This window comes from Bombus affinis, chromosome 14 (assembly GCF_024516045.1).
Source record: "Bombus affinis isolate iyBomAffi1 chromosome 14, iyBomAffi1.2, whole genome shotgun sequence".
Classification (NCBI taxonomy): domain Eukaryota; kingdom Metazoa; phylum Arthropoda; class Insecta; order Hymenoptera; family Apidae; genus Bombus; species Bombus affinis.
Window position 1 is genome coordinate 11,162,582 of NC_066357.1, and position 18,427 is coordinate 11,181,008.

Below are 18,427 nucleotides of genomic sequence, written 5' to 3' on the forward strand. Positions count from 1 at the left end.
TCGAGAAACGAGCGACTTACGACGCGACTTCGCTTTCGTCAACGCTTATACAGATAGATCCGAGCGCGACTCGTAGGAGCGTGATTCGAATACGCATCTACCGAGCGACATAGTTTTCCACAGGTTGCACGCGATCGCGTTTCGCGTTCAACGATCACGAGAACGAAACACACAGGAATAAATTTCACATATTACCGGACGAATTTGCCACGTTTACGATTTCCGGCAGTCAAACGAGAATGAAATTTGAAGCTTAGGTTACGGCGCGCCGCGAGTCGAACGGTGACTAATACCGCCGGGCGTCTATCCTACCTTGCCCGGTTGCATCCGCAAACGTGCATACACCAGTGCATATAAGTCCTGGCATATTCGCAACCTACCGAGTTCTACTCACGGATACCTGCCTGTAACGCGAGTTTCTTTGTTTGCCTAGTCCACCAGCCGCGCAACTGCTGACATTTACAAGACAGTCGTCGATCGATATTCTTTACGCACTTTATCCATCTTGATCGATGCGGATACCATGGAACGTCGTTCGAGTACTCGCTACCGTGACCGGATAAGACGATCGAGGTCGCGCATTTGTTATTGCACCAAGCTAAAGATAAGCCTGCCGGTTCAACGTAAGGTTCTAAAAACGAACGGTATAAGTACTATTCTTGCTATTGTCCCGAAAAGTTCTTCGTCGGCGTCGAGTATTTTGCTGGTGAGATGCGCATATCTAAATACCTTTGTTACACGTATACAAAGTAATGGTCATTTGCAAACAGCCGATCCAAAATCTGATCCAAATATATTTATATTTTATATTTTCGTTTATATTTTCTCGTATCTTGATCGAAATCGAGATCGGTTGTGATTTAGCAAAGGTTCCATTTTCTCCGTGACCTCGATATCCAATCTCGATATCGAAATGCCGGGGTGTTTCTAGCAGCACTGCAAATATGCGAATAAGTAGCCCGAGATCAGCAGCAACGGTGTGGCAGCTGGGAAATTTCCGAATCTGTATCTCCGATAGCGTATTTAGTCGCGAAATAAACAATGTCGACTTCGAGAAAGCGATATGCAAATATCTACAAGCGCTCGCTCTAATCGCTACCTTCTAATCTTGCTACGCGTGCCAAAGCTGCGCATCCAACTGACACGATATCGCGAAGGATACGTGCTGTGCTCCGTGTTCAATGACACCATCCCTTTCCCTCTTTCCTTTTTTTTTTCTTTTTTTTTTTCATGTTAAACCAATTATCCGATCGCTTTACAGCCGAGCTGGAAAACCCATAGATATTTATCTTTTCGTTATTATGGCAATGCTTACGATACATAATACCGAATGTTCAGAAATAGATATCGTAAACATACGCGCAACGAACAAACGTGTGAAACTAAATAATAGTTGGATGGTTAAAATGTTGCAGAAGCAAAGCAAGACTCTATCCAAGTTGGAACTTGTAATCGCTTAGGTCGTACGTTGCAAGCAAGCTACTTATTATTATAACGATGATTCGTAATCTCCTTAATATAGATTCTATCAAACTCTTCTGATATTTCATAGATATCGCTTACTCATTGGAAAATGGGCATATATGCGCGTTGCACTTGTTGGACGTCGCGGCGTAGAAAGGAAAGAAAACTAAGAAGAAACCGAAGTAGTGATTTTCGTATTGGTAAGAAACGCGTAGTAACCGCAACGATGGATAGACCACGCAAACATTCTAGTAATCGTAGGGAAAATCGATATGCCAATACGAATATCATCCGAGGATCGATAGATGACTCGTCGAATCCTTTCTTACGCTTTCGTCACACACTATTCCAGACGACGCGATCGAACCTATACGAATAACCTGGAAGCCGAGGGTATCGAGATCGCTGCTTTGCAAATCGATCGAATAACCAACGGTTACCGGGATTTCCAAAGACAAATTATATCTATCTAACCCGAAAGCCAGAAAATACATCGGTGCAAATCGTATCACGTATTAGCGTATAGTTTAGCTATTCGGAACTACGAGAGTTACTTTTACGAAACTTGATAGAATCTCTTCTTTAGCAGAATCGTGTCGGGAACGACTTAATCCTAACGTAACGTAAAGTACTATAATAAGTGGGATCGCGTTCAAAGGATTCGATGGGAAATCTATATTCGTACGAGTACCGTTATGCGCAATCGATGCCAGAAATAACGACATAGCCGTAATTGCGTTAACGCATTTTTATCACCGTTGCACCGTATCGAACATGTGGGGATTAATCTTTCTAATTAACCGATTGATTTCTATCGAGAAGCAGACTCGGACAATCAGAGTATCGAATTTAGTGGAAAAGAACGTGAGGCACGATGACGAGTGAAAATTACTTAAAAATTATCCGAAATTAGATACTCGTGTCGTGTAAATTTTTTTTTTGCGCGATTGCTGATTTTATCGGATAGGCAAAGAATAGGTACTTACCGATGCCAAAATAGTGACGAGGTATCGTTGCGTTCTTTCAAAATCCAAGGTACGGTTAACAGTAACTTGGCCTTGATGAGGTAAGTTAATGCTGAAATAACCGTATCCATCGGCCGTTGTTATTCTATTTCGACCAACTCCGTCATTGTTGCCAATGCCGGTTCCGTCACCAGGAGCGATCGAGTATTCCACGATGCCGTTTACACCGGCATCCGCGTCCACGGCCACCACGTTTTTGAAGATGGTCGAACCAACTGGCGTTAACTACGACCAAATCATACGGAATTCGATGGAATAGTTGCGTAAAAAATAGTTTTTACAGTACTGCTATTAGTAAGAGCAAATAATACGTAACAAACAATAAAATAGATATAAAATAGATCCAAGTAGAAATCATATTCTCGAAACATTCCCGTGTAGATCAGAATAACCATAGAAAAATTGCAATTTCACCGTTATTACAAACCTGTGATCTCTTAGACTAAAGGAAATTACAGCGTACAGCTGTTCCCACGACGTTACGTGAAAATAATTCGCAGAATTTGTCGTAGGATCGACTCGTGGCTCTTCGATAAACCTCGCGATAAAATCAGGCTATCGTGGATACATTTTCATGCTGGTTTTAGCTGATTAGCTCGAAGGTTGTATGCGAATAAATATCTCTGAGGAGGTGCGGTTGATTGTCGCGGTTACCACGACCGATTATCAACGGGAACGATTCAGCTTTCTCCGTTTCTCTTCTAGGAAAATCGGCCGGCTATTTGTGCCCATGGTAGATTAATTAGTTTAAACGGAGATCGTGAACAACGCGTTCCACGATCTCGACCGAGAAAACTCCTACGATTCTGCAATTGCGACCGATAGGTCGTGTCACGGCATTGATACGGCAACGCATTGATTCGGAGATAATCGTCAGCCACTGTAGCTACAGAGATATCCTTTTTCTTCGTTCCTAATCTGAATCTGTGTATCTATCGAACGTAAGAAACCGGCGAATACAATGAAATTGCGATACAAAGAGTTAATTGACTTTAGGATAACGTCGAATATTTGTATCTCTTATTCGGAATAATGCAGCTAATTATTTCAACGATAATCCTTATACTAACTATCTGTACTTAAGGTTCTTTTACTACTCCTAACGGTTCATTAGATTTTTTGCATTAGAAGAGCAATTATCAAGATTTCCCTGTCTGTTGCGTTCAATTACGTACGTGCATACGTAAATACGTTATCGACATCGATGAATTAGTCCACTAGCAAGATCGTGGCTACCAATTCCATGATACATCCATTTCACGATAATGGTAAGACCATGTACTTGGCTAAATTTTGAAATTTCATCGAATTCTAAATACCTATCCGACATCTACGCTCGATCGAAGGTACAAAAGTCTGTTTGTAATTAGAAAACCACTTTACCTTACAGTGCGATAGTGCATCGACGATAAATTATATACCGCGCAACATCCGCTTGTTGCGCAAGTGAATTCAAACTCATTCATATTAATACGAATGCAAAACTTTAATAGAACCAACGTTAATACGGCGGGAAAAATGATTCACCGAGTTCATTCATAAAACACTGACAAGTATGCACGTAGAACGTATCGGTACTATACTATAAACACGTACACTAGAACGCGCAGACTTGTATTGAAATTTGTCCATCGTAGAATCACCTATTTAAAATCGTTCATTCAACTTTGAGGATCGTCGCATCTCAGCAAGAACCGATGGTTGCCGATGGTCTGGCTGAAAATAGAAACGGGCTGCGAATTCGTACGATTCGCAAATTATTTCACCGACCAACTACCAAACGAAAGAAACGAGGCTCGTGCTTGGCTGTTGTTTGTTCGTAAACGCGTAAACAATAACAACACGATCGTGTCGCGTATAACGATGCACGCGAACCGCTTAACGACCGAACGAGCCGTGGACAGTTTCAACGTACCGTTATGCGTTACCTCTACAGATGTAGCCCGATAGCATGCTTGTTCACCATCGTAAAATGCAAGTTCATTAAAATAAGTATTAAACATGGAATCGAAGGGAGAGCAAACGCATGCCAGCCAGTGCGTGCCATGGCATCTGGCTGGATCAACCGGTATTCGCGAGATGCGCGCCATTCCTATTATAACGGTCCGTTAGCGTAGAAAAGAAAAGGAATCCGCGCCACGAGAATTCTGCCGACTCTCCTCGTTTCTCTTTGACACGGTCGTGACGAAATTTCCGACCGCTGCTACCTATCTGGTATAGATCGAAAGAGCGATCTACTTTTCCACCCGTTGCCAGATAACTTGCCTACGAGATTTATCCTTCCAATAGGTAATCAGTGGGATATTGGACGACTTGGATAATTTAATTGGTTCGCGCGGTCCACCGCTGGGAATCGGCACATCCAACTTTCAAATCTGGACGAACAGTTGCCGTGTTTTTCGATAAATTGTTCAAATCGAAATCGTCCCTATACGTTCGTAAACTTCCTGTTTGCCTCTCCGGCGTTATCGTAAAATTTCTTCTTCGAATAAATAACATTCCGCTTAAAAAATTTCATTTAACGTTAATTCTAGATAACGCGGAATTTCGATTTCCTTCCTGCCGCCGATCGATAGTACAATTAAACGGATATTCTGTCGTAAGCATCTTCGGAAACATCGAATTTCACGGTTATCGCGATTAAAACGTAGTTTCTCGATTTCTACGAAACGCATATTTCTCATTCGACGAATAGTTATTCGCGCGTTCGATTTATCGTAATCGCGATACTACTCGCTCTTGTACGTCATTCCTGTTACGCAATTTTACATAGTACCAGCTCTATTAATAATAGGTATCTATTTTTATCTCTGCTCGTCGTTATGTAAGTCGCGAAACATCCATGTGTAGCTAACATCACGGATAAATCTATCGTTAGTAGTGCTTATACTAGGAAATCCGTCGATGCAATTTGCATTCGTAGTACTTTTAATTTCGACGAGAATTCCATCGCGTAGCGGGTTCATCGACTCCGAAACATTTGCAATTTTAATATCGTCGAACCATTCGTACACGATACGCTTTAGAATCGACCGTGTCACGTCGATTATTTTGTCTTTCTTTCGTTATGGCGATTCCTTCGCTTTTCGCTTAACGTCGCCAAGTCCGTGCGACGAGATTTTATAAATCCTAAATGTGATTCTAACGTAAGGAAAGCCTGCTTTATTCGTTTCGTTATATTATACGATCGACCAAATCGTTCGAGCACGACCAACTCACCGATTTATCGTTCTTTGTCGATCGATAAATTCTTACCTAACCTATCAGGTTGGACGTCGGTAGTTTGAAATTTCTTGAACATCATCTAATCGATTAACTTTGATCGAGTTGACTTTTCCTCTACATATACGTGACACGAACGCTACGTGTATCAAATTTTCACGCCTTATTTTTCTCTAATCGCGTGTATTTTTAGTAGAATCAAGGTATTTCGACAGCAATTTCTTTCGCTCGAAAACACGCAATACTTTATGCCGACTTACCTCTGGCACCGTTGTCTCGTATGGCGTGTTAATGAATTTCGGCGCATTATCGTTTATATCTGACACTCGCACAATCACCGGTATGGTCCGTTTCTTGTTCGTTTGCTTCACCGTACAGCTTAACTGCAAAGAGAACGAAAATTACCTTATACTAAATTACCGCATACGTACGTTTTACGTTTTCACGTGTAAATATATAAATATACCGACAAAGATCGTAGCTCCATGGTCAAATATACATGGTTTTTCAAATTTATTACCAACAACGCTCGATACAAAATGACGATTCTCATACGTCCTCGACACACCTACGTTAACGGTAATCGAGCCTAGCGTTAAAAGTTTTTATATTCCTATTATCGTATTATCGAGTTAGATCGTATACGGACAAATTTACGAAAAATTTTGATCGATACAAACGCTTTTACGACACCGTAATATACGCGATACGATATATATTATATATAGGCTAACGATAAGTAATTGTAAGAAATGGACGCGAGAGTGGCATTCGCAGATGGTGATCTAATCGTCTCGCGATTTTCTACATTCGTCGTTCCACGTTTACGCCATTACGATAATTATCGATAAGACTGCCAGAATTTGAATCGATCCTCCCTTCTCTACCGCTTCACCAAACAAAGGCAAAGTGTACGCGGCATTTCCAAGCGACTGGATTTTATACGGTCAATTTGCGAAAACGGCAAATACGAGCAATCTCTTACGGAACGTTGTATCAGAACGCTGCTCTAGACCTTTCACATTCCTTGCAGCACAGTGTCATAAGAGACAACGTGCATTCCCGGCTGCCGATATGGCTACAAAGAACGGCATCGTATACTATGCAATTTCAATAATAGTCTGATTTTCCTTCGGATCTTTGTACAGAGTTTACCGATTTTACGCTACTTTTCCTACTAACAAATATCTGAAACATAAGTATTCGATGCCATACTAGATATTCGATCAATTCCTATTTGAACTCGTTACTTTCCCCGATTTGATTATTTCGATTCTACGATCAAATTCTCTTGTCCTCCACACCGTACTTACACGCTAATGCACGCGTCGGAGCAAAACGTTGGACGAAGCGTTCGTTAGAAATGAAAGACGCTCAAGTTGCATCGCAAGCTAAACGCGATCGTTAACAGTCGCAAACAGTCGCCGTTAAATAACCGTTCGAAAGGTCAACGAAGCACACCGCGATAAAAACGAAACCGAGCGAAATTAAATCGGCTTCCGGTTTTGTCCCGGCTGGTAAGTTCATTGCCTGCGAAGAGGAGTAAAAAATTCCGGGCGCGAGTAACGAGATTCCTTTTCAAGAATGAAAGAGCGCTCTTCTTGAATCTCGCAGTAAATGCAACGAGACAGTGCCAAGCGTAGAGAAACTGTCGCGCTACCACCAGCTTCCGCGCAAAAACCGACCGAGGATCGACCGTGCGTTATTTACGATAACGAGAATTTCTCCGCAAATCGTGCATTCGATCGCCATCATTAGCCATTGTCAAATCAAAGACTTTATTTATTTCTTAAATGGTTTCTTTATCCGATCGGTACGTGACACTCGGAGAATAACAGCAAAAATCAGATTCCAGTTATCGAGTTGTTCGTCATCGAGTTCATCCTAACGGTGATCAAACGGTTCTTAAATGGATCCGGATAAGTTGTTGATTCGATAGGACCGATTACTTGGAATTATTTGGAAATAGTTTGCTGTTTTATTCGTCCATTCCATAGATGGTAGGATCGGCAGACGTTGCTATCGCGGATAAATGAGAATAAGAATAAACGAGAAAGAATTGTTTCGCGCGAGCAAAGACTTCGTTACCGCTTGTACCTAGCAAAAAAATGAATCATCTCCGCTAATCATCGGTCTAGTAATCTTTTCGCGAGCAGCACGTACGCGCTTGCTTGATCGATCGTTTCTGTTATCCAGGTTCGGAAACACGTCCAGTTACATGCTCGGAACGAATCGGACAGAAATATACGTGGCTCTCTCGAGATAAACACGGCGACATACGAAGCGGGCAACTACCGATCACGTAACGCAAAACGCAGATAACAGATTCGATTTCACACGACCTAACCTTTCCGTTAGAAAGTCCGTTTAGTCGAAAGTAACCAAGTCTAGTAAGAATTTGTCTTACCTGAAAAACAACGTGCGAGAGATTTTCATCGTCCCTATCCAGAGGATCCAACAGCTGCAGCTTCTTTCCATTCAGTTTAAAACGAGGCTGTCTTCCAGGAAAGATCAACTCCAGCGTGGTCTCGTTATACGGATCGCCAGATACCGGAAGTTCCTCCGGCACGGTCTTCTGATCGATCGCTGAAAAATGAAAACCCGTGAACCGCGATCGCTACGACGATCAACGTGCCAACCGATTCGTCTGGGAAACATGCCTACTGGCTGTAACGTATTCACGCGGTCGATTCCACGACTAGACGAGTCCCTCTAATAACATATTTTCTTCAACGTCCTACGAATACCTATTATCCTTTATGGATAATACGGTAGAATCACAGCCGACTTCTCACAGCCGAGTGATACGAATAAAAGAAGGAAGCGATAATGGATCCAAAGAGCTTACGAATACTTTTGGATCGATTAATATTAAGTTATTAAGATATTAAACTTTTACAGGCTTACACATATGCGTAGTTCTTACAGCACAAAATGTTTAATCGACATGATCATTAAAACGGATATGTGCATCGAATATGAAAACACATACGCATATACAAAAGTGAAAATAAATTTTTGCCGTTTAAACTGCCGATAAAATTGATCTTAAAGACTATCGATTAAGCATCTTTTACGCCTTTTCCTTCTTCTCATCGGCCCGTCCACGAAATTCTAAAAATTATGTCGTTGGAAGAGAACGCGGCTACTACGTTAAAATCAGTAAGCTAAAATCAGCAAACTAGGCGCGATCTCGTGGACTCGAGCAATATCTCATTAGCGACATCCGACGCTGCCTAATCGCATCGCGTCGATTCGCTTCCCTTCGTTTCGCATAAAATATCTCCTTCGACGTTTTATCCCCTGAAATTAATAGAGTCGGATATCGTTCGAACGAACTTTTTCCAATTTCTTTCAATCGAAAATGTTTGCTATTCTTTGTGCTTTGACGTTACGTACGACGAATAGTAAATAACAAAGAAGCAACGATCGTCCTGGCGTTAAACGTAAATTAAATTAAACGCAAACTTACCATCTCCTCTGCTCTCCTCGATGTCAAGAATAATATTCGATTGTCCTGACTCTACCTCGCACAAGCCTGCAACAAACGAAGAAAAGCCCTTATATCTTCGCTGTATCCTCGCAAGGCTCGCGTTTTATAATTTTATAATAGCGCGATGGCCAGATCCTCTACAACTTTGGACAAAGTCTCTACTCTTTGACGATGGAACGTTAGGTCGCCAACGTTAGGTTCTCAACTTGAATCACGTTATCTCGTTAAACAGTCCTATCTTCGACACCTCGTAAGCGACTTGAAATCGTCGCCAGACATTCGCACAAACACCATGCCGAGATCCATATCGAATCCTCGGCTCTGTCACAAACAATTACGGTAAGGCTAAAAATAACGGCGACCTTTATATATTATGTCGTCGCGAAGATACATTGCGAATTAGATCGATTATCTTTACCTATCGATGCGATTCCGCTTCCATTTAGCGATCTAACGTTCTTAGAACATACGAATTGCTTGTTCTGTTGCTGCCAACTTGTGTCGCTAGATTCGCATACATTACGTGTCTCCTTTAAACTTAATTTTACAAAGGTTGAGAACTTGGAAGAGAACGCTGGAAGATTATTTCGTTATCGGTTATACTAAAAGAAAAATGCAGCTAGTATCGGAGAAACGTCCACTAAAAACCAACTAAAAACCAGAATATTTACATCGTTGATCGGATAGAAAATTCCCTTGACCATTACGGTGAAAGTACGTTCATGCGCAATAATCGTATCTTCGGTCTAACAGTTTTAAAACTTGGTAAGAGTCCTTCCCTCGAAGAATCGCTGGAGCAGGTGCAAGAAATCTGTCTGACCGGAAACGTGACTCAGCGACGCAAAACGGCCGCTTTTGAGAAAAAGATTACGAGATTACCGCGGCTGTAGTCGTATGCGCGACACAGCTTACAAGTCCCAGCTGTTGAAACGTCTTGCTAGCTCACCATTATTCTATTTTTAGGCGAATTAATCGAGTTGCACGAACGGTGGCATCTGAATCGCAACAATCTCGCGCACAATTTTACTTAGCAACAAGCTCTAAGAATTCAAAATGCATCGTATTGAAACTGGTTTTGTAGTTGTTATCGTTCATACCGGCAACAGTAATTAATTTTACGTCTTGGCAGTTTTATTTTAAATTAAGCGATCAAACATTTATATCATTAATAACACGTTGCCTTTACCACTTATATGTAATACTCGTAGTCCCTTGTAACACCGAACCACGAAACCGTTAATTTAATTAGTTATACGTGTACTATGTACGTATAAAAGTATTAAACAGCTTGCACGAATTACAGATTTTATTCGTCGAACAGATCGATGTTTCGGATCGCTGCTCTTCTACAATCCCAAATGATTTGCGGGTAATACCATCCAAGCCTTCCATGTGCAAGCGTTAACCCTCTTACTTTTAGCAAAGGTTTCCGATCTTTCTACGGCTTAGGCAGCTTTATTATTAAACAAACAAATCTGAGAATTTATTCGACCGATTTAAAGATATCTATTTTTAATCCAACTAACGATAAAACGATAACGGTGAAAAAAGGGACACAACTTCTTAAAGCGTTTTACTTCATTTCGTGGTCGTTCGAGACTTTTCGATAATTGAGAGGGGCACGAGTGTACAGAGAAAACGAAGGATGCAACCTTGCGCATCACGAGTATTCTTACCCGACACTTGTGCGACGAGATCATGGAATCCGAAGAGCGCATAGGCAGGTTGCGTCGCGTCGTAGACGCCAACGACCAACCACGTGCCTCGTCGCTACGATCTTTCATCGAAAGGTTAACGTCGAACGCTAATAGCCCCGATGAACGAAGATGCGCCGCTCCTCTATCGCGAAACTTACTCTCACAATCGGTAAAACGCTAGATGACATTTACCTTCTCTTCCGTACGCGTTACCTACTTCGAGCCTTGGGTCGGTCTCGTATCCGAGGCGAATCTTTAAATGGATCATTTTTTAATGGACGCCTATCCATCTAACAGAAACGCGTGTCAGTGACACGAAAGAGTCCTAAGATTGCCGTTACCGTTAAACGAAATCGCTGGAACATGGAAAACGGTGTTACGCTCGATAGGAGAATACCAAACGCCAAAATTATGCCGTTTCAGCTCAATTATGGCGTGCGTGCGGATGACGTAAACCATACGTATCGAAATACGGTACGAAAATGTAAGTATCTTGCTGCTCTAAAGCGTCCTAAACGATATACCTACATATACGATATACTTTCTACGGCATACAACGTTCCATACAATGTACAAAATAATGCAGAAAATAATGCACGATATTTACCCAGTGAATAGATTCTGCTCAAATTGAAATACGTACAACGATCGTCGTTTTGCTTCGGGTCCATGAAAGTTAAACGTTCTTCCGGATAAAAGGCAACCCAACGGCTATGCGACCGCTGTAATACATCCTCGAGGAATTCTTTTCACCGAAGAAACGCGTACACTATCGTCGGAACCTGGCCGTTTCGTGGAAAGTCGTTGCATTAGAAAGTGCATACTAAAGGAGCAGACCCATATCTCCGTTCCCTCTTTTAACAACATGCCGTACAATTTACGAATCGCAAGTTGCGAACCTGCACGAATAAAATTGTAATCAATAAAACGCCGTATCAAGCGTAGACACGAGATAAGCAGAAATAAAGAAAGAAAGAAAAGGTAAAATAAAAGAAGAATTTTAAGAAACGTAGAAACACGACGCGTTATAATTATAGGGGGTTAAAGCCGCTAGCAAGTACGTCGCGAGCTTCGTTTAAAAAACATTCCAGTTGGCAGTCGATAATTTCCACTGATTTATCGAACGCGTTTCCTCAAGTACGTACGGCTTTGTCATTAAGGTTGTATATCGATCTTATATGCCGTGCGCATCGGAGCATTGACGTTTACGAAGGCTGGAGGCTACCAAATTGGCCGCAAGATCCGTGAGCTATGAGCGCCGAAGAACGCGATCAACCACTGTCTATATTCCGCACACTCAGGTACAAAGTAGATAGTAGCGACAGACCAGCGCGGCGTACAGATGGGTTCTTAAGACGGATAAAACGTACGATACAATACGTTTCTCTGTGGCAGTAATTTCGCTTAGATGGATAGGAAATATAGACGGTTTCGAAAAAGCGCACAACCGATCGCGGATATGGTATATCGATCGGTGTCGATACTAAAATTCAAAGGAACGGATTTTTAAAAAGCAAACAACACCTGAGCGAGGTTTATCGGAGCCTGTCACGAACTTCCGTGCTAGACGGTTCGATCGCGACGGGTCGTTGAACATTGGAATGGACGAACCGTAGGTACGCTAGAAACCAGAGGCTTTAGACGGCACGTTGCTATTTTACTACCGGACCGGTATTCGCGAGAGAAAGCTAGAACAAGAAAGGTACGTGCAAAAGCAAGTCTACGAGCACAACTTTGATTTTCATTGATAAATTTTCCCCAATAAATTTCCAGAATTTTCCATGCTACTAGTTACCGTAAATTTATTAAGAAACTTTTGTTACTCGCAAAATTCTCTTATACGAAACGTTGACTTTTTCGAGTAGAACGAACAATGTACGCGGAATATAAACTTTAATCTAAACTTTTATCGTAGCGAGCGGAGTAGCAAACGTTTTAATATTTTCGATGATTATACGGTATTTCCATTTATTAAAATGTTAATTCTATCTTTGAATAACGCCTATCGTAACGTTGTAAAACTCTTATTATCGTGACCTTTTCTGGCAATACACGGGGTCTTCGACAATGCATTCCACTTGAAAATGTTTTCACACGTTCTCTATTTTGTATATCTCATAGCTTTTCCCTAAATGGCAAACTAAGTCACGAATGTTTATATAACAGAGAGTAATATATACAAGAAAAAACACGCTACATGGATAATCTATGAAACATTAATCGTACCATCCGTATCATCGCGGCAGTCTTTCAAGTTTGCGATATCGAGATCGATGTCTCGTGTCATGTACATTTTGTGGTTCTTAGATCATGATTTTAGTAATCGTAAAAGCGACAAATCCGCAATCTAGCGTTTTACTATTGATCGAGCAATCGTCGCAACGAACACACGTCGAGTTTTAACGAAAACCTGGCATATGATCCAAATTACTCGACTACGTTCAACCACAAGCGATACACATGCTATACGGTTTAGCGATAGAACGGTTAAAATCATTGAGTTTGCGTATACGTTATTTGCCGAAATAGCAAATTCGCATGTCAGACCGAACGTGACTTCGTATCAATGGTGTTTGCGTTAAATATAGGTGTAAGTTCTAGTAATCGCACACGAATTCGGGAACGCCGGCCGCGCCAGTCGAAACGGATTCCCACGATATGCAGCTTGACCATTTAGAGTTAGAGAGTTATGCGCCTGGCTGCAACAGTCCCTCCCTTTCTTCGATCACCTATCCGGCAATTCTAGTTTTCCCCTGTCCGAAACCTCTGCTTCTCGTCTTTCCGCTTATCCGTTATTCGTTATCTATTATTTTGCTCCGTCTAAGCTGTAAACACTGTCTTACGCGTTCTGCTACTACGTGCGTAAATAGCTAATGAATAGTTACCATAGCATAGTATATTACTACATAGTATAGTATATATGGTATACTAAAAAGTAGCCAGAGAAATTTCATCGTTCTCGTTCCATCGACCAAACACAGATTTTGAACGCTTTAAGAAAAATTGCAGCGTAGAATTGAAGCGAGAAATCATATTAGATGGTACGTTAACAGCGATTAAGAAGATATTAAACCGATGCTTGCAAATGAATGGCTGTCGTATATCCTTACGCTGTTTCCGGCAAGTTACCTATATAATACATATATCGTATATATGTATATATTTGTATATATATTCGCAACGAATCAGGAAACACCTACACGTAACCAGTAATTAAGGGTTAAAGGTTCGAGTCAGTATGCTAGATAGGGTAGAAGAGAGGACAAGCTTGTTATACAATCTGTCACCGTGTTAGATCGAACAGAACGTATACGTATGAGGAAATATCGTTGCACGTGGCGTCAATCGTAGCATCCACGAATCCAGTCAACGATAAACCACGGGTAAACATCCACTTGACGTAATTGGCAATCAGCTAAGATAGATTTATGTACGAGAGATTACACGCGCTATCCTGCCAGCTCCTTCAACATTTCCCTCCGAGAAACATTTTTCTTTTTTCCTGTCCACCCGTCGCGCTTCGAACGAACGTTCTGTTAATAAGGTGTACATATATAATCGAAACTTATCATCGATATTTGCATCAAAATGTACAAACGTTGCATTAGCAAGAAACCCGTTTCCGAGGAAATAAAACGTAAACTTTTTCATAGAGATAGTAGGTCCTTTCGGAGGTACACTACTTCAGAGGAACACTCCAGAATAGATTTTAAAATAAAATCGGTTTTCTTCTAAACGAACACGCGATTACGTGAATCTTTTAAGCAAAAATAACACAACGTTCCACGTTTGATATAAAAGACCAAAGTTTAAAAAATATGTTAACCGTGTGAACCGAAAGAAAATGTCGTACGGTATATGATAATTGTTTACAGTTATCAAGCATTACCGACATAAAACTGATCAAAGTACTTATTCTTAATCGTATTAACGTGTTCGATGCAGCGTAAGTCACATCTCTTTATTCACTCTCTAAATACGTACATTAAGCTATATATAAACTTAAATACCCGTGTATACGTGTATTTATGTCGTAAAGAGAAAGTATTTTCGTCGAGTAAACTGACAAGGAGTTTTATTAAAAATCATTACTTCACCCAAGTCGAAAATTTACATGCGTTCAAAAATATTTCCACGGTGAAATACAACAAGTACTTGAAAACCAAATCGATATAATAAATATTTTATTAACTTACTTACTTACTAATCAACGATCAAGTCTCGATCCTTAACTATTGAATAAAAAAAAAAAAAAGAAATTGATACAAACAGCAAAATGAAAAGTATATATATAAAGACATATGAAAAAATTTGACTCAAGGTTAAAAATAAAAATATCGTCCGATAAATATTCGAGTATTGGGAAAAAGAGTAACGATTGAACATTATTTACCAGCTTTCGAAGTGACGTTACGAAGGCATAAAAACACGCAGAGTAAGCAGCAAAACCACGCAGTCGTTGTCCTTGCCTGAAAAAGAAATAATGGGATCTCGATAAATTTCTGGCGTCGAACGATACTTCGATGACGATACGATACACGATATTAACGTGTTCTAAATCGTTCGATACAGTGCATTATTTGTACCCCAAATTGCTAGATTTATAATTTCTGGTTAAATGAAATTTACTTAATTATACGTTAAAGTAACGACAATAACGCAAAAATACCTCTGACGCGGATACAAAGTTGGCGCAATATCGTTTATGCAATGGTATCGTTTTACGAACAAAAGCCTAATGTTCGTCACTCGAGACGATTTAAGCCTTAAGTTGCTCAAATCCTACGAGAAACAGTTTATCGAATACCAAGCGCGAAATTATATTAATAACGCGTATTTTATCATCCGCTCCATTCCGATTGGCTTAAGAAGGAAAACAGAGCGAAGAAAAATAGCAGCATATGCGGCTGAGACTTACTCGAAGCTCTTCGGAAAGAGTGAAACGCAGAAACTGTAATTAAAACGTTATTATGTAAATTGCGATCTACGAATTGTTCCTCTTTAGGTCGCATGACCGCGCCACGGTTTAAGACGTATTGAGTAGCTTCGTTCGAAGCCCTGACGTAAACAAATTTACGTGTCCAACAGGTATAGGACACGCGAGAGGAAAAGAATACTTGACAAGATACGTGACGTCTCGGTCGCGTTTCCAGGCAGAATTTCATAAGGAACAGGATCAAAAAGAGAACCAACGCTTAACCTACGTGGGGTCTATGCTGATGCGATATCGATGCACGGTATGTAATAAGGATGTTATAAATGTGCTGGACGAAGGGAAACAATGTTATCGGTATCGTGTGATCTTTGCCCGCATACGTTCGAACCCGAGGTGTTCCCGTCACCTGGACGCGTGCGCGTTCTCATCAAACGTGTCTACACACTGCAACGCCTCTTCCTTGCCGGACTATCGATAATAGCCAACATCTCTCTCTCTCTCTCTCTCTCTCTCTCGTTCCGTTTCGCTCTTTTGTCTTTTTCTAATCTTTCACGTACTTGGATGTATGCGATTCAACGGAGCCATGTCACGATTTAAATACCGTCACAGCCCTGTCAAGTTGTTACGTAGCGACGAGACACGAATATCTGGTATCAGGATAGAAAATTGTGGATCGCGATCGAACGAGGCTGCCTTACTAAAATACTTTCGGCTGCCTACGATTTTAAGATTGACGCAACGCGAGCACGTTGCGGCCTTATACGCGTCCGTGGCTTACAGCGGCGTGTCTAGTAAAACTGCTTCGATAATTTGGAGTCCTTCCTTTGTTTACGCGAGTTTCTCGCAAAGAAAAATACCCAGTTAACTGGATACTTTCCATATTTTCCACTTGGCGTACATCCAGTCGCCCCTCTTGCAATGGAAAGTCCAAGTATGCGCCATAATGTTCAAGAATTACATCATTAAAATCGCCGAGGATGCCAGAAAGGATCGATGAACGAGACAGGCTATGATTTAGTAGCGCATAAACGTTACCGCCACCGTGTTATTAACATCGTGAGACTATTCTCACACAAGCAAACTAACGGGATACAAGTATTTCGTGAAGCGTGATAGAAAGTTAAAAGGAATAGTTATATTTCGAAGGAACGGCGACTCTTTTTCTTGGATCCAAGCCAAGACCGCGATATTTCCATATTCTATCTACTTATGAATCGCGCCTACCGAACGCATTGCGAGTTTTCAAATTTATTATTCGCTCTATTAGCAATACATTTTTATCGAATTCATCGTGTGGCCTTGTAAATAAAATTTAACACGGTCCAATGCGCGTTCGATCGATTTAACTACGAAACGTTACGCTTCGATCATCTCGAACGTTGTTCGATTACCTGGGAATAATTAAAATAATAGGAATCCGTACTCCGTGCCGCTATAGTAACGAGCTCGTAATACCGTATTTAGACATTCGTATCGCATATTACGTTCGAAATAGAATTCCGCTACACCACGAATGGGAATAAAATTCATTATCCAAACCGTATGGAATTATTTATTCGCTTGTACGCGGGTCACCGCTATCTCGACAATTATACGGGGATAGGAGATTTCGATTCGTTGAAAGAATTCTAATCAACTTCTCATACGTGACCATCCCACATTCGCATTTTCAGGCTTTAACGTGTCTCCCGTTCGTTCAACCGCTTTAACGCTATCAGTTTCATCGAATCCTCCCTATTAAAGAGTACATAAGTGTGTGAGGCGAGTTTCGCGGCCACTTCTCTGCGTGGGCGACGAGTTATTACCGAGTTCTGAACGCCTAACGTGAAAACATAGCCCCATCCGCCTCTCTATTATTTATCAAATATCGAGAAAATTCAATACGAATTTTGTTCGCGATAAAAGTCTGTTTGCGTGAAATATTCCCGGCTAGGTAAAACTCGTCGATGATTATTTTTAGAATATTCCTATCGTATCCTTCTACGAATACCTTAAATTTACCTTGTACCGATCACAGCGTAAAGTACAGCGTATACATATTTACATCGATATAAATATGTACAAGCGATATCGCTAAGCTAGTCTCCACTCGACAAATAGGATATAAAGCCGTTTATTTACCTTTCTCGATTGTTTCGCTGATGTAATCTTTCCTTCCGGCGAAATTATACATTTTCCAATTGATCACGAATTAACGTCTTAACGAATCTACGCGCTCTTTTTTTTTCTTTTTCTTTTTTCAACGATGTTTGAATCGGATAATTTCACGATAAAGCGATGGATAAACGCATAGCGTTTAAACTTAGCGATACGTTTCGGCACGATGATTCTCCCACCAAATCTGTAGCTTTTTTCTAGTAAAAGTCACGAAAGTCAGGATTACAGGATTACGCGATACAGCGACTTCCATTCACAACGCGTTTCCATAACAGCGGAATTACTTCACTTTCTACTATCTGCCTTATTAATCGCGAAAGTATGACCGTTTCTTGAAACAGTGCTATCTAAGTCGGAAGTAAACCGTGGTAAAATGTCAGGGAACAACTTTTAATAAGATCTCGCACGTTCTAATTCATCTTTCGATACATAC

At 40.9% G+C, this 18,427-nt stretch overlaps 1 protein-coding gene across 3 annotated transcripts in view; it reads right to left on the reverse strand.

Moving 5' to 3' along the window:
* Positions 1-18,427, reverse strand: part of LOC126924007 (cadherin-99C) — a 73,018-nt gene that overhangs the window by 15,092 nt on the left and 39,499 nt on the right. For 2 of the 3 annotated variants that reach the window (XM_050737996.1, XM_050737995.1), the window contains exons 2-6: positions 15,295-15,370; positions 9,184-9,249; positions 8,119-8,297; positions 5,972-6,094; positions 2,451-2,714 (exon numbers count right to left, since the gene is read on the reverse strand). In XM_050737996.1, the coding sequence (XP_050593953.1) occupies positions 2,451-2,714; positions 5,972-6,094; positions 8,119-8,297; positions 9,184-9,249; positions 15,295-15,370 (708 nt within the window). Of the gene's footprint in view, positions 1-20; positions 1,806-2,450; positions 2,715-5,971; positions 6,095-8,118; positions 8,298-9,183; positions 9,250-15,294; positions 15,371-18,427 lie in introns of those variants that run through there. The other variant, XM_050737997.1, reaches the window with a different exon arrangement.